The 16,642-nt window shown below is 35.1% G+C and overlaps 1 protein-coding gene across 4 annotated transcripts in view; it reads left to right on the forward strand.

The window, feature by feature from the left end:
* ATM (ATM serine/threonine kinase) overlaps nt 1-16,642 on the forward strand; it is a 117,098-nt gene that overhangs the window by 73,127 nt on the left and 27,329 nt on the right. For 2 of the 4 annotated variants that reach the window (XM_045506108.2, XM_074357080.1), the window contains 11 exons: nt 491-578; nt 2,577-2,665; nt 2,763-2,865; nt 3,437-3,585; nt 5,030-5,134; nt 6,505-6,624; nt 9,414-9,648; nt 10,162-10,329; nt 11,624-11,743; nt 12,445-12,662; nt 13,129-13,402. In XM_045506108.2, coding sequence (XP_045362064.2) covers nt 491-578; nt 2,577-2,665; nt 2,763-2,865; nt 3,437-3,585; nt 5,030-5,134; nt 6,505-6,624; nt 9,414-9,648; nt 10,162-10,329; nt 11,624-11,743; nt 12,445-12,662; nt 13,129-13,387 — 1,654 coding nt within the window. In that variant the 3' untranslated portion in view covers nt 13,388-13,402. Of the gene's footprint in view, nt 1-490; nt 579-2,576; nt 2,666-2,762; nt 2,866-3,436; nt 3,586-5,029; nt 5,135-6,504; nt 6,625-9,413; nt 9,649-10,161; nt 10,330-11,623; nt 11,744-12,444; nt 12,663-13,128; nt 13,403-14,245; nt 14,360-14,724; nt 14,884-15,346; nt 15,486-16,325; nt 16,409-16,642 lie in introns of those variants that run through there. The other 2 variants (XM_010969273.3, XM_045506109.2) reach the window with 2 other exon arrangements.

A 16,642-nucleotide genomic window follows, 5' to 3' on the forward strand; every position in this document is an offset into this window, starting at 1 on the left:
TTCTGTCACTTCTTAATCTTATTACCTTGGATCCTACTGATCCACTTCCTTCTCAACACTTAATATTTACCAGACTTCTTAATTTTTGCCAATTTATCAGGTGTTAGGTGGTGTCTCAAGTGTGGTCTTAATTTGTGTGCTGGTGATTATTAATGAGTTTAAACATCAAGCAAAACCACTGACAACGTACAGGAATTGAACTTGGGGGCATCTGCTCTATTTTTAAACAGGCCTGTCTCTATAAATAAGCCTTTTTTGGCATATAGCGTTCCCATAAATGAGACTGTCATTAAGATGTAATTCTTATTCAAAGCATTAATTCACAAATTCCTTTTCTATTCTAGGCCTAAATCATATTGTTTTCAAGTATAAATGGTTCATTATATTTTGTGACCTTTGTTAGTTTTTTTTGTCAAAGTCTACAGTATCTGTTAATAAGCTTTTAAAGTAGTATATTCCCATGAAAAGAGGTTGCTCTTGTGACCCACAGAAATCTTACATTTGAAGAAGGAAGCCAAAGTACAACTATTTCCTGTTTGAGTGAAAAAAGTAAAGAAGAAACTGGAATAAGTTTACAGGTAAATATTTAGACCCTATTATCGATGGTAAAATTTGTTTTATACTTTAGATTATTATTTTGTTACAAAGACAATATAGATTTGATTTTCAAAACTGAAGTTACTTTTTGCTGTGTCATATATGTAAATTCATGGTCTTGAAGCTTAGGCCTTGGAGTAGACAGACTTGAGTTCTAATCCTTCCTAAGCCGCTTAGATGTATAATCTTTGCAGAGATTACTTAACCTTTCCAACCTTGAGTTCCTTTATCTGCAAGATGAAATTAAAACCACCAATCTCTTAGGGTGAATTTATACCACATATTTTCTGCCACGGTACTCTGTTCATTTTCTTTATAGGACTTAACATTTATAATTATATATTCATTTCTCTACTTTGTTTATTGTATGTCACATCTCAGGGCAGATTGCTTTTTCTATAAATTTTTTAAAGTCTATCCTTAAATTGACGTATTCTTACTGAATTTCTTTGGAAAACTTATTCCTCTAAAATGGCAGTTTCAACTTCTTCACTTTGCTTAAACCTCTTCCCTTCCCTTCCCTTCCCTCCCCTCCCCTTCCCTTCCTACTTTTGCTTTCAGTGTGCCTCCTGCTTCGTGGCCAAATTAGGGATCACAGAGAGGAAGTCCCACCACCTCCCACTGTCAACCACAAACATCTCCCTGCATCTGCTTCTGTTGTAATCTTTCCTCTTGTTAAAGCAGAGCAACAGTTTCTCCTTCTGTCCTTCTTTCTGGACTTTGTTTTTCATCAACTCTTTCTCAGAAACTTTTATTTTTTACTGTGCTGTGCTCCCTCTCAACAGATCCAAACATTGTAAAACTTTTCGTATTAAAAACATTCCCCTTCAAATGAATGCAAAACCATTTCCCTGCTCCCTATGTTCTCCTTAAGGTCCTCCCTTCCCATCACAGCCAAACCCTGTGCAAGAGTTGTCTGTATTTGCTGTCTCCATTTCCTCTCCTTCTCTACCCTCCACAGAAGTAGCACTTGCTAATGCCACCCATGAACTTAACGTTACTGAGTCTAGTGGTCACCTCTGTTCAGCTTCTTCCTTAATGTTTCATCAACACTTAACCCCATCAGGCATGCTTTGTTTGAAATATGTTCTGTCTGCCTCTTTGATCCCATTCTCCTGGTTTTTCTCCTTCCCTTTTTTGATTCCTTATAGGCTTATCCTCTGTGACTGAGTTTTTGGAGAATCTCCTGTGCACCAGGAGCTGTGCTACGCTTCAGGACTGAATGTTCCAACACTGAGGGCTTGATTCGTGTTTATGAATAGGAACAGTTTGATTAGAATAATAGAGTTGTGCTGGTGTCAATTTGTGTTTAGAAAATATTTCCTAGAGCAAGCACCATTAAGACAATTAAATTGCTCAATCAGTTTTTCTGTGCAGTGCAATTTAACTCTTTCTTTTTTCTTGTTTTCTATTTCCATTTTTATTTTACTGAGATTGTTTTAAACAGAATTAGTTCTTTCCCAAGTAAATTTTATAACAAAACTTTGAGTCATCAGACCACTTGTTTATCCATATCACATTTTACCAATTATAACATAATGCAATTTTGAATTTCCTTTGAAAGAAAACCTATGGCTCTTATTTTTACCAAATTCAACTTTCAAGAGTCAGACTTTGCAGAGCTTTATTTTCCCATATTTTAGCTGCTGATAGGGTTGTTTGCTTTTGTTTTATGATTATTTTTACATGTGTTAAAAGCCTGGTAGGTTGGGATTTATTTCTTATGTAATTCAATAAATTGTTAGCAATTCTTGTCAGGTAGTCCACAGTCATTCTGTTATAAATTTGTTTTGTTACTGATCTATATCTTTAATATATATTTCAATGTTATTATACTTTTATTTTTATAACATACTTTACTTTTATAACATAATGTTTAGAGTTGGGAGTTACATTTTGGTGATGATGTAATTTCAGATTTGCTAAATTGATAAACTGGTATTTCTCCCCTCCAATTTTTGTTGTTTCCGTGTTTTTAGGATCTGCTCTTAGAAATCTACAGAAGTATAGGAGAGCCAGATAGTCTTTATGGCTGTGGTGGAGGGAAAATGTTACAACCCCTTACTAGGTAAGTTGCTTTTTCCTAGATAATGTTATAGAAATTCTTTACGAAGAAGTTACCTGCATGTAGAACTCAAAAGCGTTTTAAAAATCTTTTCTTACAGACTACGAACATATGAACATGAAGCGATGTGGGGGAAAGCCCTGGTAACATATGACCTTGAGACGGCAATCCCCTCATCAACTCGCCAGGCGGGAATAATTCAGGTACTTTTTTTCTGCTTTGATAAAGCTCTGCTAGTGTGGTGCTCAGATTCTTTCATTATGTCAGTGGAATATTCACACAACGAGATAACTTTAGAGATAAGACTGAAGATTATTTGTTATTGAGATACTGGGATAAAAGTTCAGAGGTAGACAGGTAAATTGGACAGATCACTGACCTGACAGATAATGTAGATTTGCTGATCATAGTCTTCGTAGCTAACAACGGAAGACATTTCTTGACTGTGTACGATGTGCCAGGTAGTGAATTAAGTCCTTCGTGTGGCAAGTCTCATGTAGAGGATTTCTCATACAGTTTTCACTAGAGTTTGTCCCAGAAATTATCATCTCTGTTACTGGTTTAGCCATTCTTTCATCAAATATGAGAGCCCTTTGAGCTCCATCTTTGTGTATTGAGAGGAACAGAGAAACAACACTTTGAGATTTTAAGTGATACTGTCAACTACTAGAATTTTTAAAGTTACTTTTTCTGTTTGATTGCTGTTTTTTTCTTTCCCTACTTACCTGTTACTTTCAACCACTTACTTTTTTTTTTAATTAAACTCCTGCTCAGGCCTTGCAGAATTTGGGACTCTGCCATATTCTTTCCGTCTATTTAAAACGATTAGATCATGAAAATAAAGAGTGGTGTGCTGAGCTACAGGAACTGCATTACCAAGCAGCATGGAGGGGCATGCAGTGGGACCACTGTGTTTCTGTCAAGTAAGAGGAATTCAAATTTTTTTTATCGCCCTTTTGCTGGTTATGAACAATAAACTGATTTTTATCTTGCTCTATTAACGTGGTGGGAGTTGTGCTGAGTTATGTTTTGTAGATGCTGTAAATTCTGGATATGCCTAAATCTTAAATAAGATAGCAAGCTGTCAGCATGCCTAGTCTTGAACTTCACTCCCTTCTTCTATTAGGGTGCCTTCACCTCTACCCTCAAGATATTTTTGAAAATAGAAATATAAGAATTATTTTCTCATGAGAATCTTCTCATATGCTGTTTATAAATCTAAAGAGAAATACAGGCGTCTCCCTTTCCACTACCTTCTGCAAACATTTAATCAGTCAGAGGGTACTTTTATTGGCTGGATGGTACACAGAAGACTGTTCATCTTTATTTATGAAATATTTTCTTTTATAAAAGAATACTGCTAAATCACTAGCGCAGGAAGATACCGTTTATAACCTACATGTAAGGTCACCATGTGTTCTGAGTGTAGAGCCAAGCACCTAATTGAATAAAAGATTGTGTATTTATGTAGAAATTCTTTTGATGATATAAAAAATTGAATCATATTAATTGTATGTATAATCACGTTCATAGAAAAAAATTTTCATTAGTTAGATTGTCTTTCAGATTTCAAACTGTTACTGTGGTAAAATTAGAGATAGGCTGTCCTATTTTAAAAATATTTTACTCTGCCAGCTGATTCCCACTTGCCTCCGTAAATCTCCGTGTGCTGCTTTCCCCCTTGCCTACTGTGTTTCAGCCACATAGGCCTTCTCCATGGTTTTCCATCAGGACAAATTGTTTGAACCTGAAAGTCTTAAATGTATCTTCTTTTTTCCCTTGTTACCTTGAAGGTAGCTACTTGTCATTCAGACTGTTTAATAACATGATGTATTTAGAGAGCCTTTTTTGACCATCCATTCTAAAGTAGTCACCCAGTCATCCTGTTTTGTTACTCCTTTGTTATCCTGTTCTACTTTTGTGCATGCCCTTTGTCACTATCTGCTATTTTTCTTATTTTATTGTCCATCTTCTCCAAACTAGAACATAAACTCCATGAGAATGGAACCTGATCTGACTTGTCCACTAATGGATTCCCTGCGTCTAGAACCTGGTGCCTAGTGTTTGGCACATAGTAGGTGTTCATCAAATAAATAAATAAATAAATAAATGAGAATGTAGCATATTTAGAACCAGGAAAAGTATCTGAGAAATAAACTTTTTTTCTGCTTGAAGAATTTAAATGATCCACAAAATTCTTTGTAATTCTTACCAAAATTTCTAGAAATGCAGTTTTGAAATTGGAGATATCTTAATTTTAGTTTAAAATTTTGCCTTTTGGTGAAGCTGTTTATATACACACACATATCTTAGGATTCTCTGTTTTTAAATGTATTTTTTTCTTTCATTTTTTTATTTATCTCACAGCAAAAGGATAGAAGGAACCAGTTACCACGAATCATTGTACAATGCTCTACAGGCTCTAAGAGACAGAGAATTCTCCACTTTTTATGAAAGTCTCAAGTATGCCAGGTATTTTAAAAAGAGAGAGTTACTGTATTTTAACATTTAATGTCATGGCTTCTTTTCTGAATATTTGACGAATAATTTCAACACAAAGATTGGCACTGGTGAAGGTATAAGGACCCGACGGCTGTGGTTAGGTTGTTTCCTTGTCATTCCCTCTTCCCCTCTTCTCCCTTAAAAAAATATTTCCTGTGTAACTTGTGATTCATACTAATTGGTGCTGAGACTCGAACAGTGCCAAAGCGGGAGGAAAAATTCAACAGTTAACAATTTCATAGCTTTTACGTATTTGAGAAATGAGTGCTCAAATGCCTTTTATTCACTGCCAGCATGTTTTTGTAAGAATTATGAGTGTGCCTGTCTTCAGTTGTTTTCTATATCTTGAAAAAGTATTCTTCATGTTTTAAATGTTTTGTATGAGAGAATATATATATATATTCTTGTCAAATATATATATATATATTTGTATGAGAGAATTCTTTAATGCACAGTTGTCAAATATATATGTCAAATATACAGATACATACATATATATATATATATAAAACACAAACATGTTTTTATGTATAGTACCAATGTTACCTTTTGTTTTCTTTCTTTTAGATGTAAGAACATGTTCATATGTTAGGTACTTACATAAACTTTATTTTTTTTCTCATGTAATATTTCTTTCTTTATGTGGTTTAAATATATTTTTTCCTTTAAAATTTAGTAAGATTCCTTTTAGGAAAGCCCCCTGATCAATTATTTGTGCTGAACCCTAAAGAAAGTCTTGTTGTGTCCCACTCCTTGGTTCTCTTCCTGGATCAGTATATTGAGAATTTTAATCCTGTCTTTTCTAGTAGTTATATGATGTTTCTCTCTCTTAGTGTTCTTTTTATAAAATGATGACTGCTTCTTATGAGGCACAGATGAGATAATGAACAAGAAAGAAATGAACTGTAACAGGCTAAACAAATGTAACACATTTTTTGTTTAACAGTAGTTGTGACCTAGTAAATCCTGTATTTTATTACAGAAATAATGCTTGCTACCATTTAAGTGCTTATCATATGGAGCCACTTTGTTAGGCTTTTCCCACGTGTATCCTCTAATCTTCAAAATAATTCTAGAAGTGAAAAAACTTTGGTTCAGAGACATCTAGTAATGTGCCCAGAGTTACACAGCTGTTACTGGCAAAACTGGGACTTGGATCCAGGGATGTGCAGTTCCAAGATTTACTTTGTTTCCACTGCCTTTTGCTGATGCTGATAAATATTAATATTATTAGATCAACACCAAGGCCTATGATGAGAACTCCTTAACAGTAATCTTGAACTTCTATCTTCCTGCAAACCTCTTCTTAGTTTTCAGTGTCTTGTCTTGTCTGCCACTAGAGTTAAAGAAGTGGAGGAGCTGTGTAAGGGCAGCCTTGAGTCTGTGTATTCCCTCTACCCCACGCTCAGCAGACTGCAGGCCATCGGAGAGCTTGAGGACATCGGGGAGCTTTTGTCAAGGTACGTGATTCCAATGACTGTGTATCTCAAAGTGCAACCTTTCTGTTACCGACAGTAACTTTAAAAAATAAACGCTATGTAGAGAACAGCCATAGGTTTCTTTCCGTTTATCCAGATGTAAGTAAAGTAGCCTAGTGAGCTCTGATCTTACAAAAATAAACATTTTCAAAACTAGTCATTGTAAAAATTCCAGTTTCTGAAATTTGGCTTTGTGTTTTTCTCTTTACAGCTTTTTCCCTGTTCTAGCCTAGATAAAATTGTTTCCTCATGTTGTTTGTCATAGCGCGTTATGCTGCATTCTGTTGTAGCACTGCATTCCATTAGTGCATTGTACTAGTGTCATTTTATGTATAGTCTGTCCTGCTGTCCTGGAAGCTCCCTACAAGTGGGCTAGTTTATTCTTGTATCCCTAGTGCTTTTTCCTGGTGACTGAGTCTTAGTAAACAGTCTGTGTCAGTGAATATGGAGAAAGTATTTAGAGGAGATAGTGTCTTATAATGGTGAAAAGGAAGTGATCCAGGAGTGCTGGAAAACAGTTATTCAGTATGTAAGGGATCTAACTCTGGACTCTCTGACCATAGAAAGTCACTTGACCTCTTTGGGCCTCATTTTCCTCATTTTTAAAATGCAGGATTTATATCTAATGGTCTCTGAGGCCTTTTTTTAACCCCATCATTCTGAGTCACTATTATTATTGTAAGAGGAGGAAAAGAGGGTATAAATTACTAAGATCACCATATGTGTATGCTAAAATAAAGCTTGGTATATGGTTTTTAAGTAGAAAGGAGAAGGAAATTTTAGAGTCAGAAAATAGTACAGTTTTCCCCAAACTGTGTTGCAGAAGACAGAGCCATTGGTGCGGCTCTTCTTAACTAGAGGATAAAGGAACAAAGCTGCTTTCTGCTGTCATTGATAAGTTCACTGTAGTTCTTACTGCCAGAGATTCAGGAACTTTCCCTCTGCAGGAAAGATGTCTTCCTCAAGAGAACGGTTAGAATTCCTTAAGAAGCCTGTAGTGAGTAATACTGCTCTCTCTCTGCTGGGGAATTGTAAGGAAGGAAGGGGAAGCTTGATGCGCTGGTGAACAAGTACCTGTGCTCTCGGACAGCAGTTCTCAGAGTGTGGAATGGAGATCCTGGGGCTCCCCGAGATCCATTCAGGGGTTCATGAAATCAACACTATCATAATTTATAGCAAGGTGTCATCTGTTTTTGTTTTTGTTTTTGTTTTTCTGTCATTCTCCCATGAGCTATAGTGAAGTTTGGGTGAGGTATCAGAGAATATCCACAATTAGCTGAAAAGACTATTAACATACTCCGTATTCCAACTACATGTCTGTATGAGGCTGGATTTTCTTCATATGCTCCAACCAGACATCATATCACAGCAAACCAAGTGCAGAAGGAAAGATGAGAATTCAGCTAGCTCCATTAAGCCAGACATCAAAGAGATTTGCAGAAATGTGAAACAGTGCTCTTCCTCTCACGAAATTTTGTTTTGTTTTGGGAAGTACAGTTATTTTTCATAAAAATGTTACTTATGATAGTCAATTTATTGTTATTTTAAAATAAAGTAATACATGTAAGATATTTCTCAGTTTTCATTTCTGATAAGGTAAATATTAATAGGTGTAATCCAGTAAACAAAAGCTCTTTGGGGTCTTCACATAATTTGTATGAGTATAAAGGATTCCTGAGATTAGAAAGTTTGAGACCTGCTGCTCTAGAATCATTTTGGGAAGAATTAAAGTTTTGGTTCCTATGAATTTGTGTTACTGTTTCCTTTTCTATCAAGCAACATAAAGAGCTTTCATTTCCTGGTCATCAGCTTATTATCGTCTTAGTTTCCGTGCTTCATCTTGATTTTTTTCAATATAGTAGTTCTAACAGATTGGACAGTATTTTTTTTTAATTTTTTATTGAAGTATGGTTGATTTACAATGTTAGTTTCAGATGTACAGCAGAGTGATTCAGTTATACATACACATACATACATATTTTTTCTTTTCAGGTTCTTTTCCATTATATGTTATTAAAAGAAATTGAATATAGTTCCCTGTGCTGTATAGAAGTGGACAGCATTGCTTAGTTTGACCATCTGGGAAGCACTCTGTTCATATAAACTAATTGTACAATATGTATTTTCTCTTCCTTTAGTAAATAATATTGGTACGTGAAATCTTTGCCCGATGCCAGCATTTCCTTCATTGGATTGTGCTTTCCTTAATAGTGGAAGTTATGCAGAGACATGCCCTGTGCCTGGCGGGCACAGTAGATAATTAATGAGTTTATTTCATTTCCTTGCTGGCATGTCTAATTTTACCACAGGGAACATTGAAACGGGACTAGAGGTATAGGCGTTCTGAATGACAAGCCTCATGAATGTGTTCTCACTTCAGAAGAATACATATTTAGAAATGCTGCTTTTTGTGAGGTTGAATAGTATTTTTAAGAAAATCTTTAAAGTATAATCTATAAAAATATTGAATTAGTATGTTGTATACCTGAAACTAATATAATATTGTAAATTGACTATACTTCAATTTAAAAAAAGAAAGAAAATCTTTAAAAATGTCCATCTGTGTGTTCTCTGCTGACCGACCCTCAGTGATTTGACCATGGTGTAGGTTTCTAAATTTTGGTCCTTATTTTGGATTATTTGGAAGTTCCAATCATGTTACTCTTAAAAGTCTTTTGTATTTGTTATATCTTAAGTTTCAGAACCTGCGTGATAGCAATTTTTTTTTCCCATTTCTCTTGCTTACATGAGCTTTGTGATTTGACTTTCAGATCAGTGATGGATAGGCAGCCCTCTGAAGTATACAGTAAGTGGTGGAAACACTCCCAGCTTCTGAAAGACAGTGATTTTAGTTTTCAGGAGCCTATAATGGCTCTACGCACAGTCATTTTGGAGATCTTGATAGAAAAGGAAGTGGAGAACTCCCAGAGAGAGTGTTTTAAGGACATTCTCACCAAGCACCTTATAGAACTCTCCACACTAGCCCGAACTTTCAAGAACACTCAGGTAATCAGACTTGAAACTATGTGGTCTCACCTCTTGACCTTTCCTTTTATTACCCAGAAAATAGAAAACATAATTAAAAAAGAAATGCCCTTGGGAGACAGATTACTATTAAACTATTGTATAGCACAATTGTTTTAAGATTTCCCATTTTGGAATTAGACCTGAGTTTGAGTCTTGAACAAGGTACTTACCTTCTCTGAGCCTCAATTTCCTGATTGAAAAATGAGAAGCTGCCTAACTTCCTTACTATATTTATAACAATTTAGTGATTTTATATACTTTGTGTATACACATGCAATATATTTATATATATATTTAGTTTCTATATATAGAGAAAAACATACAGGCAGACATGAGGGCTGGACAAGACAGTCAGAGATACAGTTTAAGGCAGTCCTGACAAATAGTCAAGTCCTCAGTGAATGGTAGTGACTGCTTTTATTATTAGTGGTGGTGATAGTAGGAATAATAAGTAGTAAAAGTATTTATTCCCATTTGTCATTTTCATTTCAGCTCCCTGAAAGGGCAATATTTCAAATTAAACAGTATAATCCAGCTAGCTGTGGAGTCTCTGAGTGGCAGCTGGAGGAAGCACAAGTGTTCTGGGCAAAAAAGGAACAGAGTCTTGCCCTGAGCATTCTCAAGCAGATGATCAAGAAGTTGGATGCCAGTTATTTAGAGGTTCACTTTTTTTTTTTTTTTGGCTTTTTACTGAATTAGTATTTTACTGTTATAAGAAATATTACTGAGCAATAAGATATTTTAAATAAATTTTAATATAATTACCATCTTTATTAAAGCTTTGAGATTACTGATCCATGAATAAGAGATTGTGAAAAGGAGACTTGAAAATTAATATTTGTAAAAGAAGTTTAGAAAGTATTCATTTTTCCTATTTACAACATTTCTATCAGTCCATCTTGTGGTAGATTTATTTAATTTCCCAGTGTCAAGCCTTTTTTTTTTTTTAACTTTCCAAAGTATTCAAGAAGGGTAGATGAAAACAAAGATGAAATATCTACAATAATTTGAAATGACAAAAAAATGGAAGAGGAAATGCATGAGAGAACAAAAGTTAAAAAAAAATTGGAATAATTAGGTTGTCAATTCAAATACTTTGAAAACATCATGTCTAAAATTTTATCTACCATTCCCTATATTAGTTATTGTAAATTTGGTTGCGTCTTCAGCTCTGTCTCCAGCATACAGTGAACAAAGTAGCAACATTTGTAAGAATCATAAAGTGTTTTAAAGGTTTGGCCACAATGGTGTTCCTCTGACATACGCCTGCTTAGTGAATATCAGCTTACTGTCCTTTTGGATAATGGGAACTTGTATGACATCCTCCATTATTAGAGAATTCATTATTATACCAAAGACCTGGAAGCTCATATGATACGATGTTTAAATATTGCTTAACATTATGGACCCTGGAGTAAGTCTGACTGGAGTTACCCTCTTTGTACCTCAGTTTTAGTTTTCTAATTAAGGGTGATAATAGTATTTATTTCATAGAGTTCTTGTGAGGATTAAATGAGTTACTATACATAAAGCCATTAGAAGCGGGGAGGTATAGCTCAGTGGTAGTGTGTGCTTAGCATACACGAGGTCCTGGGTTCAATCCCCAGTAACTCCATTAAAAGTAAATAAGTAAATAAAAACTTAATTACTTCCTCCCCCCCAGAATAAGTAAATTAATTAAAATAAATAAATAATTTTTTTAAAAAGCCGTTAGAAAATGCCTGGCATATAAATGTACTCAATAAATGTGAGTTGCTCCAATAATAGTAGTAATAATAAATAGTAATGGATGATTATTCTATAAATCTACATGTTTGGAATTATTGAAATAGTTGTTAAGGTGAAAGCAAATGAGGAAAAACATTTTTAACGTGCTTTTTCCCCCCCACTACATGAAAGACATATTTGTGTAACAGTCATGATAATGAATTACATTTTAGGATTTTGCTTTCAGATGCAGAATGATCCCAACCTAAAACTTATATACACGGAATGTCTGAGGGTGTGTGGCACTTGGTTAGCAGAAACTTGCTTAGAAAATCCTGCTGTCATTATGCAGACTTACCTAGAAAAGGTAAGATTTTTGAGCAACCCTTAAGAAAGTTGTTTAGCATGAATACATTTGATCTTTTTGGTGGGACCAGATGTTTCTCAAATGCAAATAAAGGTGTGATTTCACTTTCCTTTTGTATATGATTACTATTTTAGCTCTGTATACTCTTTAGGGCAGAATGTTACAAAAGAAGGATTATGTTTTGAAAATAAGCGTGTGTGTGCTCTCTATCCCTACCACCAGCTACTCTTTCAAGTTATTCCTGATAATTTCTCCACTAACTTATTTGTAGAAATAGCTGATTAAGGAATATGCGTGTCAGCCTTTACCATTCACTTGTAGCCCAACCCTACAAGTAGGACCAGGACTCCAGTGCTCCTACCGCTTTTGACTGTCCTGTTTCACCGTCTTACTCATTTAATTTAGCAAATTTAAAAAATAGCTACTTCACTAAATAAATGAAAGTGAAAAGCGTACTATGATTTTTAAAAAAAAATTTGATAGAGCTTTTTGTTTTTGCACAGTTCTTTAGAAAAAACAACTGTTTTGGTTATTTCTGCACTGTCAAAGTTATTTTGAAAAGTCAAGAAAATTCTGTACTTCATATAATTTAGCTTGTATGTTAGTTAAACTTTAGTGTGGCTATTTCTTTGATCAGAGTAATTCTTTAGGTGCATTTAGTATCTGTAAATAAAATATGAATGGATTGTGCTTTTTTGAAGGCAGTGGAAGTTGCTGGAAGTTATGAAGGAGAAAGCAATGATGGGCTCAGAAATGGAAAAATGAAGGCGTTTCTCTCATTAGCACGGTTCTCAGATACCCAGTACCAAAGAATTGAAAACTATATGAAGTCATCAGAATTTGAAAACAAGCAAGCTCTCCTGAGAAGAGCCAAAGAGGAAGTGGGCCTTCTTAGGGAACATAAAATTCAGACCAACAGGTAACAGGTGACAAGATACACAGATATACAGTGACTGTATATATGCAAGTATACAGATAGGAATCCATGCTCTGGGTCTGGGCTAATTGTAGAGTATTATTGATGTTAGCTTTTTGTTTTGCTTTTTTAGTTTGTTGGTATCATAGTTGAAAAAGAGACAGGTGTTGAAATTAAATAGAGAGCAGTTACCTATCTTGATGTAACTGAATCCTTTACTCAAACTTGCCTTTGGTCTGTACATTTTAGTTTAAGTAGAGTCCACTTTGTCCTTGGTTGCCTAGGGTAGCTTTTGAATTGCATAAACTTACTTTAAGACAAAAGTTTGTTCCTTTTATGATTTTTATGATTTTGCTTTTTCTCCTGGGTTGGACACCTGATTTTTCATCTGCGTTGTATATCTTGTATGATTTTATAGTTCTATAAAATTTGATGGGTTTTGTGTTTTACTTTAATTATCCAACGTAAGATACACCGTAAAGGTTCAGCGAGAGCTAGAGCTGGATGAATGTGCGCTCCATGCGTTGAAAGAAGATCGTAAACGTTTCTTATGTAAAGCAGTTGAAAATTACATCAGTTGCTTACTAAGTGGAGAGGGGCATGACATGTGGATATTCCGTCTTTGTTCCCTCTGGCTTGAAAATTCTGGAGTTTCTGAGGTCAATGGCATGATGAAGGCAAGTTTTCTATTTCAACTCAATATTCTAGCCTGTGTTTTAAAAGTTTAGACATGAGCCTCTCAATGTCATGGATTTTATATACTTTGTATCCTTGGCACTTGGCTCAGGGCTCTGCACATAGATATTTACTCAGCTCTAATATTGTAGGTTTATGTGGAGATGAGAGAATTTAGATCAGTCTCTTCCTATATCTTTGCAATTACCATAGAGGAAAAGTACCCAGGATGCTAGATTGGGAGATTTAGAAATTAAAGATGATATGATCACAGGTAGATTTTTCCCTCCTGCTTTATTCTTTTCTGGGATTTTTTTGCAGTGAATTACTTCTGCAAATGGAAAAAAAAATTAAGAAAACATCAAGGCAGCAGTATTTTGTAAATCTTTATTTTAAAATCTTAAATGTTATTGATGATAGCTAGTATTAAAGTTATGTTGAAAAGGTATACGTTGGCAATCAGAGTGAAGTTTAAAAGTAAAATGGTTCCTCTGGCTGAAAAAAATGACAAGACTTACAATACAGCCGGTCTCTGCTACTAGTGTACGTTAAATCCTGTTACTTTTAGCATGTAGGGAAAAATAGTTATTCCATTTTATTCACACTGACTTCTCAGTAGTCTTAATGTACACATCTGTCCTCCCTGGAGTCGCTGGAATGTAAGCATGCCCAATATTCCAGTTCTGACTACAGTTTAATTTAGATTCAAATATGACTTACTGATGAGTCAATCTAGAATACCCTTCAGAAGGTAAATGATAATGAAAAACACGTTGTCAGTGAAGTTTTAGCAACATCCACTAGATGACTGTCTTGGTAGAGGACCATTATCTTAGAATAATTTATTTGCTTAGATGTAAGACTATTTGAAATGCATTGTTTTTTAATTTCATATTTTTTTTTAATGGCAGAGAGATGGAATGAAGATTCCGTCATATAAATTTTTGCCTCTTATGTACCAGTTGGCTGCTAGAATGGGGACCAAGATGATGGGAGGCCTAGGATTTCATGAAGTCCTCAATAACGTAAGTAAACCTGAAAAATCAAAACACAGCTGCTTTTCTTTTAATTTTATTATTGTGTACTACTGTTCCACTCGAGGAAATGGCAGTAAACAAACATTTCAGTCAGTCCTACTTACGCTATCTCAGGGCAAGAATAAAGACTTCTTTTTGTCTCCTCTCATACTCCAGATAGGTTACTCAGCTTCTCTCCTTTTCTTGCTCCTCACGTACCTCTGTGTCTTTCTCTCCTACACGCATGTGCACACACTACACGCTGCAGCATCCAGCACAGTGACACGTATCTTAATGTTAAGCAAAATTTAAAAGGTTAATGGATTTTCTCTTTTTGGTTTCCGTAAAACTAACAGTTTTTAATTTTCTGACAGCTCATCTCTAGAATTTCAATGGATCACCCTCATCATACTTTGTTTATTATACTGGCCTTAGCAAATGCAAACAAAGATGAATTTTTGACCAAACCAGAGGCAGCAAGAAGGAGCAGAATACCTAAAAACGCACCTAAACAGAGCTCGCAGCTTGACGAGGTATTTGGATTGGACGTGCGTTGTCTGTTTGAATTGTGATGTTCGCTTTTTCCCAAAGTGTTCCTTTCTTAAGTCTCAGGGATTCTAAGAGTGTGTGTTGTTGACAATACTTAGTTTGTAAATTCTTTGTTATTATGATGCTACCTAAAATTCAAATTACTGAGTATTTCTTAAAGCGTAGGAGATACCAATAGTATTTTACCTTTTTTCCTCACAGCAGTGAGCAAAGAAAAAATAGATTTTGCAAGGCACCTGTGTCCTGGAGATGATCATACCTTTGATGAATTTCATCCCTAGTAAGATGACTGTTCTGTTTGCATCTGAGGGATTGCAGGGATCATATTATGTGCCCTTCCGTTGTATAGATATGTACATAAATTCTGTTTTTTCTTTTGTTATTATAACCCTGAAAAGTTTAAGTGTTGGGTATTTGCTTATGTAATTTTTTTTTTTTTATTAATAGGATCGAATTGAGGCTGCAAACAAAATAATACGTACTATCAGAAGTAGGAGGCCTCAGATGGTCAGAAGTGTTGAGGCACTTTGTGATGCTTACATTATATTAGCAAACTTGGATGCCACTCAGTGGAAGACCCAGAGAAGTACGTGTTTGAAAGAATGAGTGTTGCTTTCTTGCTGTGCTGTTCTCTGTAGGAATATATTAATTATAGAGCCTAGTAATGTAAGTCTGTTCAACTCACACATTATTACTTTAATTATAGACATGAAGGTCGTGATGATTACAGCTCACAATGATCCAGATTTTGATTTTTATCTAATTAGCTTCAACACTCCTCCAGTCACTCTTTCACTTAATTTCGTGGAACTGATGATACGTGACTGCGCTCTCGGACTTAAAGATGGAAAGTCCTTATCATTTTCCCCATCACTCCTCTTGCTGTGTCTCTTTAAATAATTATAAGTGGCTATAATATTTGGTTATGTGCGTACAGTTACAGGTATCTCTCTCCCCATACTTTAATAATTATGTTCTTTTTTCTGTTCAGAATCATATCTTCACATTTAAATTATTACTTTCAAATAAGAATGAGACTTCTCATCGTGTTCCTGTAGGCTAACAGAATATTGTCATGTCCTTCAGTCTCATTTGATAGTAACAGGAGAGGAATACATTATCCATGTGCTGTTCACACTGTTACATAATTATCTGAAGTTGCTCAGCTTGGCCGCTAGGGTGGAATGTGTCTAATTACCCAGCGCCAGGTAACGTGCAAATTCGTTTGTAAGCCATGTTTACTATTGTTTTGCTCCTACCCTGAGCGACATTGTGTCCAGAGCCCTGGACTTCATTTTCTGAATCAAGGCCTGAACCACAAATTAGCCACAGGTTGGGGTTGATAGCATCTGCTGAATTCTCCTTTCCCTTCGGTGCTGTTCCTTAATTTGCAGTTGTCACTGAAAGCTCTTTATTCTAACTCCAGGAGGCATAAGCATTCCAGCAGACCAGCCCATCACTAAACTGAAAAACTTAGAAGACGTTGTTGTCCCTACTATGGAAATTAAGGTAATTTACCATTAACAGTTTTGACTTTTTAATTAAAGTAAATTCCTCTTTATTAGGTTAAACCATTTGAAATAGCGCTTTTTTTTTGTAGCTCGAATAGGTTAAATATTGGCAAATTCATTTATTTCAATGTATGGTTTTTTTTTTTTCCCTTTGTTGGATTCCCTTTGTCCATGCCTTAAAATACTTAAAGGCCTCTCCTGGTTTCCTTTCTTCTGTCTTCAGTTTTACACC

This window comes from Camelus bactrianus, chromosome 33 (assembly GCF_048773025.1).
Source record: "Camelus bactrianus isolate YW-2024 breed Bactrian camel chromosome 33, ASM4877302v1, whole genome shotgun sequence".
In the NCBI taxonomy this organism is placed as follows: Eukaryota; Metazoa; Chordata; class Mammalia; order Artiodactyla; family Camelidae; genus Camelus; species Camelus bactrianus.